The 16,147-nt window shown below is 37.8% G+C and overlaps 1 protein-coding gene across 1 annotated transcript in view; it reads right to left on the reverse strand.

Moving 5' to 3' along the window:
• Nucleotides 1-16,147, reverse strand: part of SH3YL1 (SH3 and SYLF domain containing 1) — a 49,905-nt gene that overhangs the window by 14,899 nt on the left and 18,859 nt on the right. Inside the window, exons 7-10 of the mRNA XM_086625367.1 lie at nucleotides 13,864-13,992; nucleotides 11,783-11,927; nucleotides 11,015-11,084; nucleotides 10,229-10,285 (exon numbers count right to left, since the gene is read on the reverse strand). Coding sequence (XP_086481493.1) covers nucleotides 10,229-10,285; nucleotides 11,015-11,084; nucleotides 11,783-11,927; nucleotides 13,864-13,992 — 401 coding nt within the window. The remainder of the gene's footprint in view (nucleotides 1-10,228; nucleotides 10,286-11,014; nucleotides 11,085-11,782; nucleotides 11,928-13,863; nucleotides 13,993-16,147) is intronic.

Raw genomic sequence — 16,147 nt, forward strand, 5'->3', positions numbered from 1 at the left:
TTGATATTTAGGATATAAAAAACCCACCTCCTGCTTGCAAGAGTCAATTTTGTAACAGTACTTTTGATGATTACTTTTTTGATTTTTCTGCCTTTTCGAAAAACATTTAAATTTTCATTCAAACTGAAATGGTCAAATAAACCATATCAATGTCAAGGGCTTTATTATGTTCAAGACTACATTAATGAAAATAATGACTGTGCTGAAATCATACTGCAAAAGCTGAGATGCAACATTAAGATAATCTTCATATTCTGAAAAGTACAGTACAGTAACAAGAACTGAGCACTGTTCCATTCAGGTCAAACTGATGACTTAGGAATGATTTGAGGATCTTTTATTATGTTGACAGCTTCTCCATGTTTCCTCTACACATACTGAGTTAACATCTCAACCTGAGTACACTGCCTCTGCATTTTGCATCTCAAAGCCCTGTACTGTCAGATTCAAAAGTTCTGCTAATGTGTTATTGGCACACGAGCTCGATATAAGTCTTAGCTTTTACCCTAGTTTGGAAAACAACCTACAGCCTCAAAATAAAGAAATAAATTTAAAAAAGTAAACTGAAATTAATTCTATAGAGTGTCTGCCAGTTTCTTATGGGAATGTTTTATGAAATACTTATTGAAATTTTTTTTTTCAGCGTTGCATGGAGAAAATCTTCTATGCACTGGTTAGACAAAATGGTTAAAATAATAAAATTATATGAGACAAAGAGGTATCTCATATGGAAACATACAAAATACTACTATTGCACAAGGCCTCAACTGAAGTGCTGTTGACAACCCTCATCACCAATGTTTAAAATTGGACAGGAGCAGGATGACCAGGAATGGAAAGTCTGTTTTCAAGGAGAAATGAAAATGCGCTTCACAGAATAAATCTCAGATGAAAGAGGTTACTACTACCAGGCAAAGGAATAAGACAGAAAAGTATTTTAGCTAAAGAACAGGAAAGCATGAGACAAAACTGATCTAATCTTGCTAAGGATAAATTTAGACGAAAAGCAGAAGAAGTCTGAAGTCATTAAAAAAAGAAAGATTCAAAAAGTGCTTTCTGTAAAATAAGCTAGTGAGCATTTCCTATCTATTTTAATATGAAGTCTACCACTTTCATGATAACATTTAAGTTATGTGAACACCTGCAATATATAGAAAACTCTCATTAACTTTTGTTGGGTTAAGGAGCTCAGGGGCTGCTGAAATCTAGTCTAGGATTTATTCTTGCCACAATTACTTACTCTCATTGCTGTTATGTTACTCTACCACCAGTACAGCCATTAGTAACTCTACCTATACCACGGGCTCCATCAGCTTATAACTTGAAAAGGTATCCAACAGATGCTTCCCTTCTCTGTCAAATGGTGACCCAAGCAATTGTACTTCCACTTACAATATCCCATGGCACGATCCTGTATCATTTGATCACAGTGTAAACTGGCAGGAGAAAGGTAGACACCTCTACTTCATCACAGAACAACTTCGGTAAGAGCCAGAAACAGCACAGACCCATGAACTAGAGCCTAAGCTGGTCAGTGCAAACTGAAACTTGCAACAGCCACCCTCATGAGGATAAAGCATCTTGGACTGCTACCATCACCCAACCTGTACTCACATTATGCTTCCCAGGCTAGCACAGTCCGCCTTCGCTGAATAGTCATTACAGCAGCCTGACCAAAAAGTACACAATCATGATAAAGTCCATGAAATGAAACAGCAAACAGTTCTGCAATTTTTAGATAGAACTTAAGAATGGTATTGACAGTACTCTCCATACTTTTATGAACATGATGCAATGCTACGTATGCTTTTAGGTCAAGTGAAACATAAGATGTGTAGATGCTCCTTCAAAATAAAAAGCATATAGTAACTACATTTGCGAAAAAAATTATCCCTTAGTTCAAGTACGAGGAAATTCTGGCTTGCAGATGAGATTCAGCCACTAACTCCTATTTGCCCAATGTGCAACAAACATGAAGGCAGATTTTCCCCCAATAGCACTTCCAAACTTGCCCTACTTCCCTGTATCCAGCTGTACCACTACTCTCAAATTCTTCCTCATCCTTCTGTAGTAGTTGACACATGGTATAATAGGTGGGAGGAGTAGGGAAGAGAGTCTGAACCTTACAGTAGGGACCAATACATGAAATCACGTACTAGAGCAAGTTTTTCCTTTCTATTTTTCCTTACAGAAGAGTTTTCTGTTTTCTTAATTTTATCTTCTTTTGACACTTTCCTTGCTAAACAGCAAAAGATCTGCTAAGAACACAAACATGCACCACTGAGAGGAAAGGAGGAAGAGGGGTGCAAGTCTCACAGTGTATGAACAAATTAATAATACTTTACTTTCTTTCCACAAGAGTAGAAGTCATTTCCAGTTGAGCTGCTTAAAAAAATAAACAACTGGAAAAAGAGTTTGTGAAGGTTACCTAATATGGCAACAAAACCATTAATGAGAAAGAGAAACCCAATGGAATATAACCAGAGAAGCCTCAATGAAATCCTTGCCAGATCTCCCCATGAACAGATAAGAAGTTTCTTGAAACCGTATCTTTTTGTAAAAGTGAGAAGCATTATTATACCATTTACAGAACAGTTTTTTGTCATACTAATTTAGTTTATACTAGTGTTTGCCTTATTGATCTATTTTTGTGAGGCTTCCTATTTCTTATTCAGGAATGGACAGTTTTTCCACAAAATGTGAATGACCTTCTCGGTGCCACCAGCAATACACCATTTAACATTTGAATGTTCACATGAACAATTTCATATTTTAACTGCTGTGAATTAGAATTATCTTAATGGTGCTTTACACTTAAAACATAAGTGTAGATTGCACTGAGATTTTCCTATGATTTAGCTTTAATTTCCTAATTTTTATTCCAAACTATTAAAAAATGCCAAGAAAAACCATTGCTCCCCATACCAGTATATCTGGTTCATATCTAGTGTTAACAGCTCTCTGCCAATGCATGCACACATCAGAACAACCCCAATTTCATCCCAGCACGTCTGACCTCAATCTCTCTGTGCCTGGATGTATTTTGAGTTAGCTGATTATACGCAGTAAGTTATTTGTTTCAGCATGACCAGGGAAGTCCTGCATGCTCTGTATTTTCCTCTCAGCTTGCCACAACATAAGCCATAAGCAGCTTGATTATCTGACTTACTACATTCACGAGAGTAATAGTACGGTCCCTGTAAAAGTGAATCAGGGATAAAAACAGTCTCAAAAACAATTTCCTGGGATTTCCTGGGTTTGGTTAGCATTAAGAGAGAGCTCATAACAGCAAGAAAATTAATACTGTGGGGGACCACCAGATGGATGTTTTATTTTTCCGGTAACTAAATATACACATGTCACAAGCCGTGCCACGAAAAACACAAAAATAGACCAAGCTTAGCTAAAACTCTTAAAACCAACCAAACAAAAAAGGTACTTTAGTTACTTTCCAGCGGGTTAACTTCTTCATGTTTAGGAAATTAGTAGACAATGTCATGAAGGATTATGAAAGATATATTGTACATCTCACTTTGTAAAAATTTTCTAAAACCAGTATCTATTAGTCACACTGAGCTGTTTTATTGATTTTACAGTTTATAATCTGCTAGAGTTCCTCCTCAAATTATAGTATAGAAGGAACAGATTATTGCACAGCTTGATGAGTGTTCTTGCTTACAATGTGAAATAGTTCTACTTGATCCTACAGCAAATCTCTGCCTTTCTTGGAAAAGGAGTAATTCATGAACTGAAGAATGACAAGTGGCTTTTTTTTCAGTTCCAAATACACAGCACACATCCACAGTAGCTAAAGGACTATGCACATATCTGATTTTATCTGAGTTTGTTATTTTAATTATTATCCAGTTTTCAGTTAATTATTGAAATCGGTATCTTTTATTCACCATAAAAAATGTCTCCTCCACTTCCCCATGAAGACACACAGTGGGAGAACAATTTCATTAACCAGTTAACTTCCTTATCTACAAGGAGTGAGTAACAGCACAGAAATATCACAGGAAAATATGGGAAATTCAATTGAAATCAATTCAGTTCCTTTATCAGTGCTCTATCAAGTGGAGCAGATTATTCTACTTATCTCTGAGTTCTCATACACCCATTACTTAATAGACTTTTAAAAGTGTACGGTCTAATGCCTATGAAAATGTCTCAGGGCCAACATTTCTGAGATATCGGCCACTCTCAGTGACAGAAGTAAATCAAATTTCCATGGATGATTGCATTTCCAGTTGAAAAGCAAAATGCATTTTTCCCCTCATTGTGAACCATAGAGTCTTCCTCCATCCTTAAAACCAAGAGTTTTTGGATTTCTTCTCCCTTCCAGATCTATGTAGACAGCATGATATAAAAACCATTTTATAACCTTACTTAACTAAAAGTTAAAAGCTTTTGATTCATTTTTACTGCAGTTCAAGTTGGTAAATGAATCTTCAGAATGATGACACCATTGTTTTGATTGGATATTAGGAATAGATTGGATATTAGGAAAAAATTTTTTACCATGAGAGTTGTAGAATACTGGAACAGGCTGCCCAGAGAGGTGGTGGATGCTCCATCCCTGGAGACGTTCAAGGCCAGGTTGGACGAGGCCCTGAGCAACCTGATCTAGTTGGAGATATCCCTGTTCCTTGCAGGGGGGTTGGACTAGATGACCTTTGAAGGTCCCTTCCAGCCCTAACCATTCTATGATTCTATGATTGTAAATCATCCTGATCCAGGACAGACAGAAAGAAGCAAAAATTGCAATATTGACAATATTCTAGAAAGACAGACTTCAAAGCATATACTTTCTAATAACAAAGGAACAGAAAAAAGTCAAGTATTACACGAGGAAAAAGTTAGCCTGAGACCACAGAGATACCTGAATTTTATTAGCTCCAAAACTGATTAAATACTTTTACTTTACTATTGCGGTGTTCAGTCTTAATTACAATAAAAATGCCCAAGTCAAAAGTCACTATCAAGAGGCAATTTGGGCACACTTCCATTTCTCTTGTAGTGTAGTTGTCAGAATTTTTTAGTCAGTGAGTATTTCTAAATGTAGAACTGCATAGTCGATATAAATAGCTGTATGCTAGATTTCCAGTTAAATGTGAGTTGTTCCAAAATACTAATAGTCTTGTTAAAACTAAATTAAGAGAAGCATCTCAGAAAAATAAAGTGATTGCTTCAATACACATTTAGCAAGGCGAACCTATTTTAAAGTTGCAAGCGCACAGAGTGATGCTCTCTTTCAGCAGCTCTAACTAAAAATTCCATTATTTCACTACCCTGTGTTTAAACAAGCTCAGAAGTGCATGTAATTAGAGGTAGTATTTAATGCAGATACAGACACCACAGAATGGTGTCCATGTTCCAGGTTAAATTTTTTCTTTTCCCTGAATTTGATTAATATTATCCTACAAGGTAGTAGCTCTAAAATCAAGATCACAACTCAGATGGAAACTGTACTTCAGAACAGGTATGCAAGTGAAACAGGAGGAGAAGTCACAAGTAAAAATTAAGCTATTGCCCTCAGAGAGCTGCAAAGTAGAATTTTTTTAAAAGCTTTTTACCTCAGAAGTAGTCTACGAATTCTCAGTCCATATAACTGTGTTGGCTTAGTTAACAAGTTTTTAACCGGCCACAAAAAAACTCATAACGTATGAACAAAAATAAATTTACATAGAGACCCTCAATTTTCCTTGACAAAATACATTTGAGGAGGCAAGAAAATCTGTCTTGGAATTCTCATAGCAAACAGATTTTCATGGATCTACTGAACCATCTGGCATTCGTAGATTACTGAAATATTGATATCATTTCTGAAATTATAGAGAATTGAGCCAGACCTGATTCCTGGAGAACTGTAACCATGAAAAGCAGCATCTCTGAGAGGGATTTAGTTAACACAAATCGAGTTTACCACAACCTCATGGTAGCAGCTGATCAGAAAGGGTTGATATTGTCTCAAATATTTTAACATAGAGTAGCAATATGTAAGAAGGTTAAAATAAATAAATGAATAAATAAATAATAAAAAAGGTAAGAGCTGGAGTTTCATCCATGTTATTATGGCTTTTAGCCCAAATGTTATTTATCTCAGTGAGCTCAGATCTCAGAATTTGCTATTTGTAGCACTATTTAAAATTTGAGAGGAAGGAGAAAATGACTTATGACAAAGAGCTCATCAATCTGTTTAGCAATCAAAGAAAGATCAAGGAAGATCAAAAGGTGATTTGATTACAGCACAAATGTCTCAAAGGGAAAAAGAGGGGAACAAAAAAACCCCTCTGGGTAGGAAAGGGCTCTTTAATATACTGAAGAAAACCACAACAAACATCATTATCTAAAAGCCGCAGACAAATTCGTACGGGAAAGCATGAATTTTTAATAAGGTTGACAAATCACTCAAACCATTGTTGAAGGAGCGTTTCTTTTAGTTTCTTAAAAATGGTGACAAATTTCTCATCTGCTTCCATGTCTTCATCAGTAGGCTTGATACAGCACTTCTTTCAGTATGTAAGAATACAAATATACACCTAATAGGTCAGTAACAATCTGTTAATATTTTTGTATTATCTTTGAAGTGAAAAGTTTCTGCTGAAAAACCTAATTACAATTCATACTTTTTTTTTAAATAAAGTTTTACAGTAGTAAAATCAAAGTTTGAGCGTGATGATTTTATGCACAATAGTCTTAAGAGTTCAATGTCTGCAGATAGATAATTTACTCAGTTCAAAAATCGAAAGAAGAGTGCACATACTTTCCCCAAGATAAAATTAAATTTAAAAATATTTAGTTTAAGTACTTGCGGAAGGTAAGAAAGCCAGTGTTTCTGAGAGAAAACTAAAAAAACTCTTGAACTTTAGGCTTTACAGGCACAAGCTCTTATGAGTTTCTTAAGCAAATAATATAACTGCTTAAAAGATGCAAACAGCATCATTACTTTCTCCTAATTATGACAAAATACTTAAACTGTTATAAAAAAAAAAACACCCTGCTTTTGTGTTTACAATGAGCATTTTGTCTTACAGTATTGTAGCCATAGACCCACCCTTTTGTTCATAAACATTTCTGAATGGGAACACATTACTGAGCAGAGGTAGAATGAAACACCAAGCAAGTATCCATTTTCGAGGCCGGAGAACTCAAGTCTGTGCTGATTTTTTATAATGGTAAATGAATAGTGAAAGACACTGCTGCTTCATGGCAGAACCCCAAGCAGAAATAACTAGAAATCATAACACTAATGAAAAACTAATATCTAGGATTAGATATTCTAGTGTGACAAACTATCAACCTAATGTATCTAAAATAAACTGTCCTAACAAAATAAACTTTTCCTCAGTTTACAATGACCAAGTAGTCCACTAAAAAAACACGGGTCATTTGTACTACAGATGTGGTACAGAACTGGAGAAACCTTCTATCCAGATAAAGTAAAGCTAGATTGTGATGATAAAGCTGGGGACCAGTCAGACCTTTTATTAGATTGTATAACATAGAGGGAACATTAGAAAAATGAAGCTGCAAATCCCTAATTCTAGTAAGGGAGGAGGGATGAACTTTCATCCTCATAAGCAAACCTAATTTCTTTATCTGAACAGTCTCCAGAAAAATCTCTACTACTGTAGAAACTTCATACTTCACTGAATCACAAAACTGTATCAGCTATTAGGTATTTTTTCCCCCCAGAATTCTAAAAGGCCTCTGCAAATTATTCTTTTTTTAAAATAAAATTTGTGGTATTTCCAAGTTTCTGGAAACATTCAAAAGTATTACTGAACCTTATTTTACAACTAAATGCATTACCTTAAGTAATATTCAGTTACATGAAAACAATCTACTTGTATCTGAGTTCAAGTATCACATTATCAGTTTAGAAAAACATGTTTTTCATTTAACATTCTTCTTGCATTTGAAATAGTTTATATTACATGACCCATCTAGATAATGTAGCTCCACAGAAAATAATTAAAAATGTCTCATCCACAAGTCTAGCTCTTCTTCCACCTAATGAGAAGAATTAATGTTTCAACCTTTCTACTACTTTTGTAACTGCTGGAAAACCAAAGGCTCATAACACAATGCCAATCTCCCCCCTCCTCACCCAAAAGCAAGTCATACCTAAAAACTGGCAACCCAGACAAGCTTGTTGCTCAACATCAAATCCTACCCCTGCACCAGCCCTTACACCTAAAACGTAGCTTCCTGAAAATTAGTTTCATGCACTCTTCTATTAGTTATCTAAAAACTTTTTAAACCAGAAAGACGCAAAAAACATTGAACATTTTTTTCAGATCACTGTAGACCATTGTTGCAGCAACTAATCCTGCAATAAAGATTGGCTAGTTCAAGCTATAGCTACTAGGCAGCTCTGTTGAAATCATCTGGACTATAAACAGGCAGGAAGAGATTACTGGCAGAAGGTATGGCCTTAAGGCTCCTTCTATTCCATCACCGAGCATTAATACACCCTTTGTTACTGATGTGAAAGGGACTGCGACTCTTTTGCAGCCTCCCATGTATGTTGGCTGCACATGTAGGCTGCGGTATTGAGAGACTCAGGGGAATTGACTGCAATCTTGATTTTTCCCTGTGATAAGAGCAATTCTTTAGCCTTTAGAAACATATAGTACTTCTGTAGGTTCAGACAGCATTTGAACTGTTACCTATGGAAATACAATCTGCCACAGAAAGCAAGACATACTAGGCCAAGCTTGTAAAGTAAACAAAAATTTACCATCAGACAACACTTGCAGGAAGTATCATTTACACAAGATCCTACTGCCACTTGCACTCCACAAAGATAAGCTTGCATATTTCTAGAAATCGTTAGGAATCCTCAGCAGTAGACTGATTAAGTCTACGTTTTGATTTCAAAGAATCTTGAAAGCCGGCTTGAAGATTTTTACCTTGTTACTTGCACCTGAATCATGGAATCATAGAATGGTTTGGGTTGGAAAGGACCTTAAAGATCATCTAGTTCCAAAACCCCTGCCATTGATGGGGACACCCTCCACTACACCAGGTTGTCCAAAGCCTCATCCAACCTGGCCCAGAATACCTCCAGGGATGGGGCATCCACAACTTCTCTGGGCAACCTGTTCCAGTGTTTCATCACCCTCACAGTAAAAAATTTCTTCCTTATATCTGATCAAAATCTCCCCTCTTTCAGTTTAAAGCCATTGCCCCTTATCTTATCACTACATGCCCTTGTAAAAAGTCCCTCTCCAGCTTTCTTGTAGGCCTCCTTCAGGTACTGCTATAAGATCACCCCATGGATGAAAGGAATCGAAGAACGCTCCCTTTAATATAGCAAACGTGTGTACAAGTTTTTCCTTCTGCTTTAGAAACCTCTTCTCAGTTGGACAGGGGTTTTTTTTAACACTGGGAAAGTTTGGTTTTAATGGTCAGAAGACTAATGTTTCTTTCTTTTTGGATGCCAGCTACTGACTACAGATCATTAGGGTCATCATTCTTTTCCCGGTAAAAGTCCTACAGCACAACAGAAAAGTCTCATTCTCAGTAAGTCTCTGATCTGCAGAAGATGCATGAACAGCTCAGCTTAAGATCCTCCTATGTTGGTCCCCTCAACAGACACACACATCGACAGCATGTAAGGAGAAAAGATATGAAGGAGAATGTAAAGACAATGACACATATAGTTTATATTAATTTCAAGCTTTAAACTTAAGAGAATAGAACAGCGAACAAGTAGTATCTTTGTAGTATAACGCAGAGATATGTCAACTCAATACAAAAACCTCAAGGAGTATAACTGTAGTGGAAATTTTCATTTATGCCAGTACAATCAGATATGACCTCCTGTGGAAGCACTTTCTAATTAAAACAGGAGTTACAGTTCCTTGTATAAGAACTGGGATACAAGCCTGTTATATCAGCTTTCTTTTTCACTTCAATTAGGCGGCAACGTAAAACAGTTTTACTACTTTCAGTGCATTTTTCAAGCTCATGGAATAAAGCAAAAGAACTTCTGCTGTTCAGAAAAAGAACATTGCTGTTGGAACATAAAGCCAGAGAATAAGATTCACACTTATCAAATCTTTTCAGAAGACCAGACAAGATCTGAATCTTGTTTTAACACATGGACAATAAAGAAAAATACATATGGCCAGACATTGTTAGGTGTCTTCCAAAGTACTTCTAGGACCTCTCAGATTCCACACTGCATTAATAAAATATATGTAAGTTTAGTACTTACCCATAGAGACATAATCATTTGGAAGTTCAGGATAAAGTTTGTTTGTATTCTTTTTAGCTGAAAGAGAAAATAAAAGTAGCAAGTTATATGATATACTAACATATGTTGGTCTATTTCATATACTGCTTTTCTATTACATATTCAATACGTATAAAATGGTTGCAGTTATGTAAGGAGCAGTACAAAAGAAAAAAAAAGGACTTCATCTTATATCCTTGTCCAGAGAAATAAAGCAAGTTAACAACAGAAGCTGCACAGTAAAGCCTCACTTTCAATGAGAGCACTTCAGCAGACAAACTGTTATAGAGCCAAAACTCTGCCTCTGCTCTACTATAAGACCTCTACCTATTAAAAGATAATGACAATCTAGAAGAGTTTTCTCTAAGTTTTCTAGAAAGCAAAGTTTCTAGAAGTAGGACTAGCAGTTTCTAGTAGGACTGTTCTTTTTACTAAGAAGTTTAATTGTACCATGGGGCTTCTACATATCCAATAAACCTGAAAGCTTCCTTTAAACTATTACATGCTTCTGGAATTATACAAACATTATTTCTCTAGCAAATCTGTCAGAGAGAAAAAGTTTGTTAACATAAAACAAAAACCCCAAACCTTTACCCTTAATCACTCATGCCACTATCCCAACATGCTTTCAGTGTTTGCCCAAGGAAGAGTATTAACAAAATATTTGTATAGAGACAGTTACTACTGTAATAATTACATAACATTCATTAGCTTTAATGCTCTAATTTTATATAGAGAATAAATTAATCATTATCAAAATGTTTTAACCTGGTGGTGTTGGTCTAACAGTAGGTTTAGGTGGCTCTGGTCTTGAGGGTCTAGCAGGTGGGCCATTTACCTAGAATGTACAAATTTTTATAAAAAGTTGCATCACACCTGGAAGTAGATTGCAAATTCAGAGCCTAGAGATATGTCAAGCTAAAATGAAAAAAAAAATAAAATAAAATCACTCTTTCTCCACTGAAATTGTATGAACTCAAGAAGCACACTGAAGAACTAGTGATATATGCATGACTGTAAAGTAATTCACCATGGGTTTAACAAAAATAAAAGTAAACTATCATGTATCAGTAACACCAACATCTAAAGAAAACATCTTCTATGGCCTTAATATTATATAGTAAATGTGATTGTTTGACTGGACAACAGAAAAAGTAGAAAAATGAAGAGTATCCACATAAAACCTGGTATACACATTATTTGCAGATTAACTTGATTAGGAATAGTTGAACAAACTCTTCTGACCACCACCTCAGATTTGATTATGCACTATTATAAAAACAAGGATATACTTTTTTATGCTGGAGGATGTAAAGCAAAACCAGTAACATTCTTGTCCAGAAGAGTCTAACAGGGCAATACTTGAATGAACGTATTGCTGACATGCAGTAGCTGCAATGTGTATGCCTTTAAGCATCCAGTAGAGAAGTTAAGAATGCCACATGAACATCAGCATTATCACTGACTAGGAACAGTTCAGGAACACAAAAAGCCTATGTGAAAAAGAGGTGCACAAACCCTTCTTTGTTCCCTTACAGATTTTCCTGAATTATTTTTTTGCTCTTCATTTTCATATACTTCAGTGAAGGATGCTAGAGTTTCATAAAGATCTTCTGCTTGAGGAGGAAAAGGCACATCACCAAGCAAGATGGCACTTGCACGAATATCCTGCCCATAAAACCTGAAACAAAAGAAAATATGCCAGATATTTGATCATCATTACATTTCAATGTCTAGATAAATTCATCTTGTGCAAATGTTCCCCCTCCCATTCCTGACCCTGCATTTCTCCTGCTCATCATCTATTGAGAAATGACAGAACTAGTTCAACTCTGTAAATTTGGAATAAGTAATTGTAGCAAACTTGAATGCCTACCTATCACCTTCTTTCAAAATGTTCTTCACCAGTAACATTTTGTTCCTGGTCATGTGGTATGCATCAGCCAATCCATTTGAAAGTCAATCACACAGCAAACTGAAGAAACACACACCACTTTTGCAAAACATTGTAATAGATTCCTTAATGATGTAGTAACATTCCTTAAGGGAAACACTGAAACCTCAATGTTACGAAATAGAGATGGCTAAAAGTTACTGACATGCTGTCATTAAAATCAATGTTAGTCTTTACTGATATTAGCAGAATCAAAGTTTTCATAAACACAGAACATACAAGTGCAAGACACTCAGAGGTTCCTCGGATTTTAAACTTAATAGGCTGCAAAAAGGAAGCAGCATTCCATAAACGGGGTACTTTATCAAATTCAGTGATGCTCTAAATCAGATTCTTTATTTTGTTTAAGTGGCCTAAAAAAATATTTCTCATTACGCAGTAAATACCTCAATACTTATTATCTAAACTATTGTGCAGGGTTTAGATGGCAAGATTTTGGTAAGGCAGGAGACTGCAGGGGCGACTTCTGTGAGAAGCTGCCAGAAGCTTCCCCTGTGTCCAATAGAGCCAATGTCAGCCGGCTCCAAGATGGATCCATTACCAGCCAAGGCCGAGCCCACCAATGACAATGGTAGTGCCTCTGTAATAATGTGTTTAAGAAGGGGGGAAAAAAGCTGCACAACAATAACCGGGACAGAGGAGTGAGAATATTGAGAAAAACAGCCCTGCAGACACCAAGGCCAGCGGAGGAGGGGGAGGAGGTGCTCCAGGTACCGGAGCAGAGATTCCCCCGCAGCCCCTGGTGAAGACCATGTTGAGGCAGGCTGTGCCCCTGCAGCCCACAGAATATCCACCTGCAGCCCATGGAGGACCTCATGCCAGAGCAGGTGGATGCTGAAAGGAGGCTGTGACCCCATGGGAAGTCCATGCTGGAGCAGGCTCCTAGTATGTCCTGTGGACCCTTGGAGAGAGAAGCCCACGCTGGAGCAGGTTCGCTGTCAAGACCTGTAACCCTGTGGCGACCCAGGCTGGAACAGCCTGTTCCTGAAGGACTGCTCCTGATGGAAAGGACTCACACTGGAGCACTTAATGAAGAACTGCAGCCTGTGGGAGGGATCCCACACTGGAGCAGGGGAGGAGTGTGAGGAGGAAGGAGCAGCAGAGACAATCTGTGATGAACTGACCACAACCCCCCCTCTTCATCCTCCTGTGCCGCCTGTCGGGAGGAGGTAGAGAAATCAGGAGTAAAGTTGGGCCCAGGAAGATGGGAGAGGTGAGGGGAAGGTGGGTTTTTTTTTTTTAGATTTGTCCTTATTTCTCATTATCCTACTCTCTTATTAACTGGCAATAAATTAAATCAATTTCCCCAAGTCGAGGTTTTTTTTTTTGCCTGAGACAGTAGTTGGTAAGTGATCTCCCTGCCTTTATCCCAGCTTGCAATCTTCTAGTCATATTTTTTCTCCTCTCATCCTGTTGAGGACGGGGAGCAACAGAGCAGCTTGGTTGCTAGCCAAGGTCAATTCACCACAGATATACAGTCTCTAAATATTCAGCACCAATACCCATTGCAAGATGTCTAAATTGAAGAAACCCTTGCCCCTCAAGAAACTCTAAACTCAGCACAGTATTTTCTCACAACAAACTCTTCTTCCACATTAAATGTGTCCTAGTTATTTTTGTCACTATGCCTTCACTAAATCTTCTAGATTTGAAGAGAACTTACTTCCGATTTGTTTCTTTCCTTTCGATTAAACAGGTTCCTTCCAGAGACACACCTGCAAACAGTCCTCGAGATTTACAGTATGTATAGACAGCAGCAGAGCTTCTCAGGGCAACATCCCCTTCTAAGTTTCTAGAAGGAAAAAAGTTTTAGTAAACTTTCTTCAATATGGCTTTGCAGCATGAACAGCAATTGTCTTCTTATTTTAATCCTACCAAAAGTCAGCAAGAGTTTCACTTTCCTCTCTTCTTACAAACTACTGAATATATTCAAGTGGGTCAGATTTGAAATTCTTTTCAGTTCTTATCTCAGATAGGACCCAGTTCAAAGTTATTAAGTTGTTTGATGAGGCTTCCTCTGAAGCACAAAAAAATGTTGCCTCATGTGAAAGTGCCACATCAGACCTCTTGCATTCATAAGTCAGAAAATTATTACGATCACATTTTGAACATGTTGAAAATGATCTAATTATGTTTGTGGTGACTTGGATCCAACTCCACCTTGATTTTTATGGTGCACAAACCAGCACAAAATATGTCAAGTAAGGCCTCGTCAGACCTCAATAGAATTGGAAGATAATTTTTGTCCTACACAAGATCACACAATACTTTAGGTTTGAAGATACCTCAGGAAGTCCACCAGTTCAACCTCCTGCTCAAAATGGATACAACATCAAATTGAGATCGGGTTGCTCTGGGCTTTGTCTAGCCAGTTTTTTAAGACTTCCAAGGATATAAATTCCACAGACAATCTGAGCAACCTGTGTCAGTGTTCAATTCTTGCCATGCACCTCAGTAAAGAACTGGGGTCTGTTTCCATCCCTGGAAGTGTTCAAGGCCAGGTTGGATGGGGCTTAAAAAAACCTGGTGTAGTGGAAGGTGTCCCTGCCCATGGCAGGGGGGCTGGAACAAGATGATCTTGAAGGTCCCTTCTAACCCAAACCATTCTATGATTTTTGGTGATCCCTTGCTGGCAATGCAGGGTCTTAGAAGATCTCAAGGCCTTCTCCCCTCCAGGTTAAATAAGCCAAGCTCTCCCAGCCTCATCATTCACATGCTTCATGTCCCTGGCCATCTTGGTACTCATTCACTGCATGCACTCAAGTTAATAACCATCTTTCTTGTATTGCAGGTCCGAAAATAGACACAATATTCTAGGCACAGTATATGAAGTGTCAAGTAAAGGGGAACAATCACTTCCCTTATCTCCTGGTTACAGCTCTGTTGATGCAGGCCCCTACCCTACACTGTTCACTGCCTTTTGTCAGGCTGCATTAGTGGCTCAGCTTGCTGTCCACCAGGACCCTGGCACCTTCTCAACAGAGCTGCTATTCAGCTTTGCAAGGTCTGCCTACATATATGCAGAGGGTTCATCCAACCAAAGGTTCAGAACTTAGTATCTGTTCTTGTTTAATTTCATGAGGTTTCCTGTTGGATCTTTCGTCTACGCTCTCTAGGTCCGTTGCTCTGAATGGCGGCCCTACCCTGAAGTGTATGGGCTGCACCCCCTGATTCAATGCCATCCACAAACTTGAAGAGGATATTTTGCATCTGCTCCTCAAAGGTCACTGATAAAAATATCAAGCTGGTGAGGTCTGAGAAGAGTCTCCTGAGGAACTCCACAGAAACCTGGCTTCTGAGTAAACATGAATCATTTACCACAAATCTTCAAGCCTGATGATCCAGCTTTTCAACTATTGTCTAGTCTGTCCTGCTCTGACACCGAGGCCACAATGTCCCAGCTTGGACACAGAGATATTGCAGGACAGCATACTGAACACCTTTACAAGGCAGATGACATTCACTGCCCTCTCCTGATCCATAGATCACTCTCATCAGTGGAATAGGTATCATCTTATCCTTTTCTTTTGTCAGAAAAGATATAAAACCATCAGTAAAATCTTCACAATAATAAAAAAAAAGGCATAAGGAGGCATATGTTGCATGAGGAGAGTCTGAGGCAACTGGGCTTGGTAAACCTGGAGAAAAGAAAACTTAGGGGAAACCTAACAGCAGCCTTCAAGCATCTATGAAGAGGCAATCAAGAATATGAAGCCAGGCTCTTTATAGCAGTGTATGGTGGAAGGATAAAAAGCCTCGGACATAAATTGAAACAAGAAATGTTTTGACATTTTTTGACAAAACTTTTCACTAGGAGGACAGCTGAACAGTAGAGCAGGTTGCCCAGAGAGCCTAAGCAGTCCTCATTTTTGGAGGTTTTCAAGACCCAACTGGAATAAAGGCCTGAGCAACCTGATCTGAAGTCATAACAGACCTTGCTTTGAGCA

This window comes from Tauraco erythrolophus, chromosome 2 (genome assembly GCF_009769465.1).
Source record: "Tauraco erythrolophus isolate bTauEry1 chromosome 2, bTauEry1.pri, whole genome shotgun sequence".
Taxonomy (NCBI): Eukaryota; Metazoa; Chordata; class Aves; order Musophagiformes; family Musophagidae; genus Tauraco; species Tauraco erythrolophus.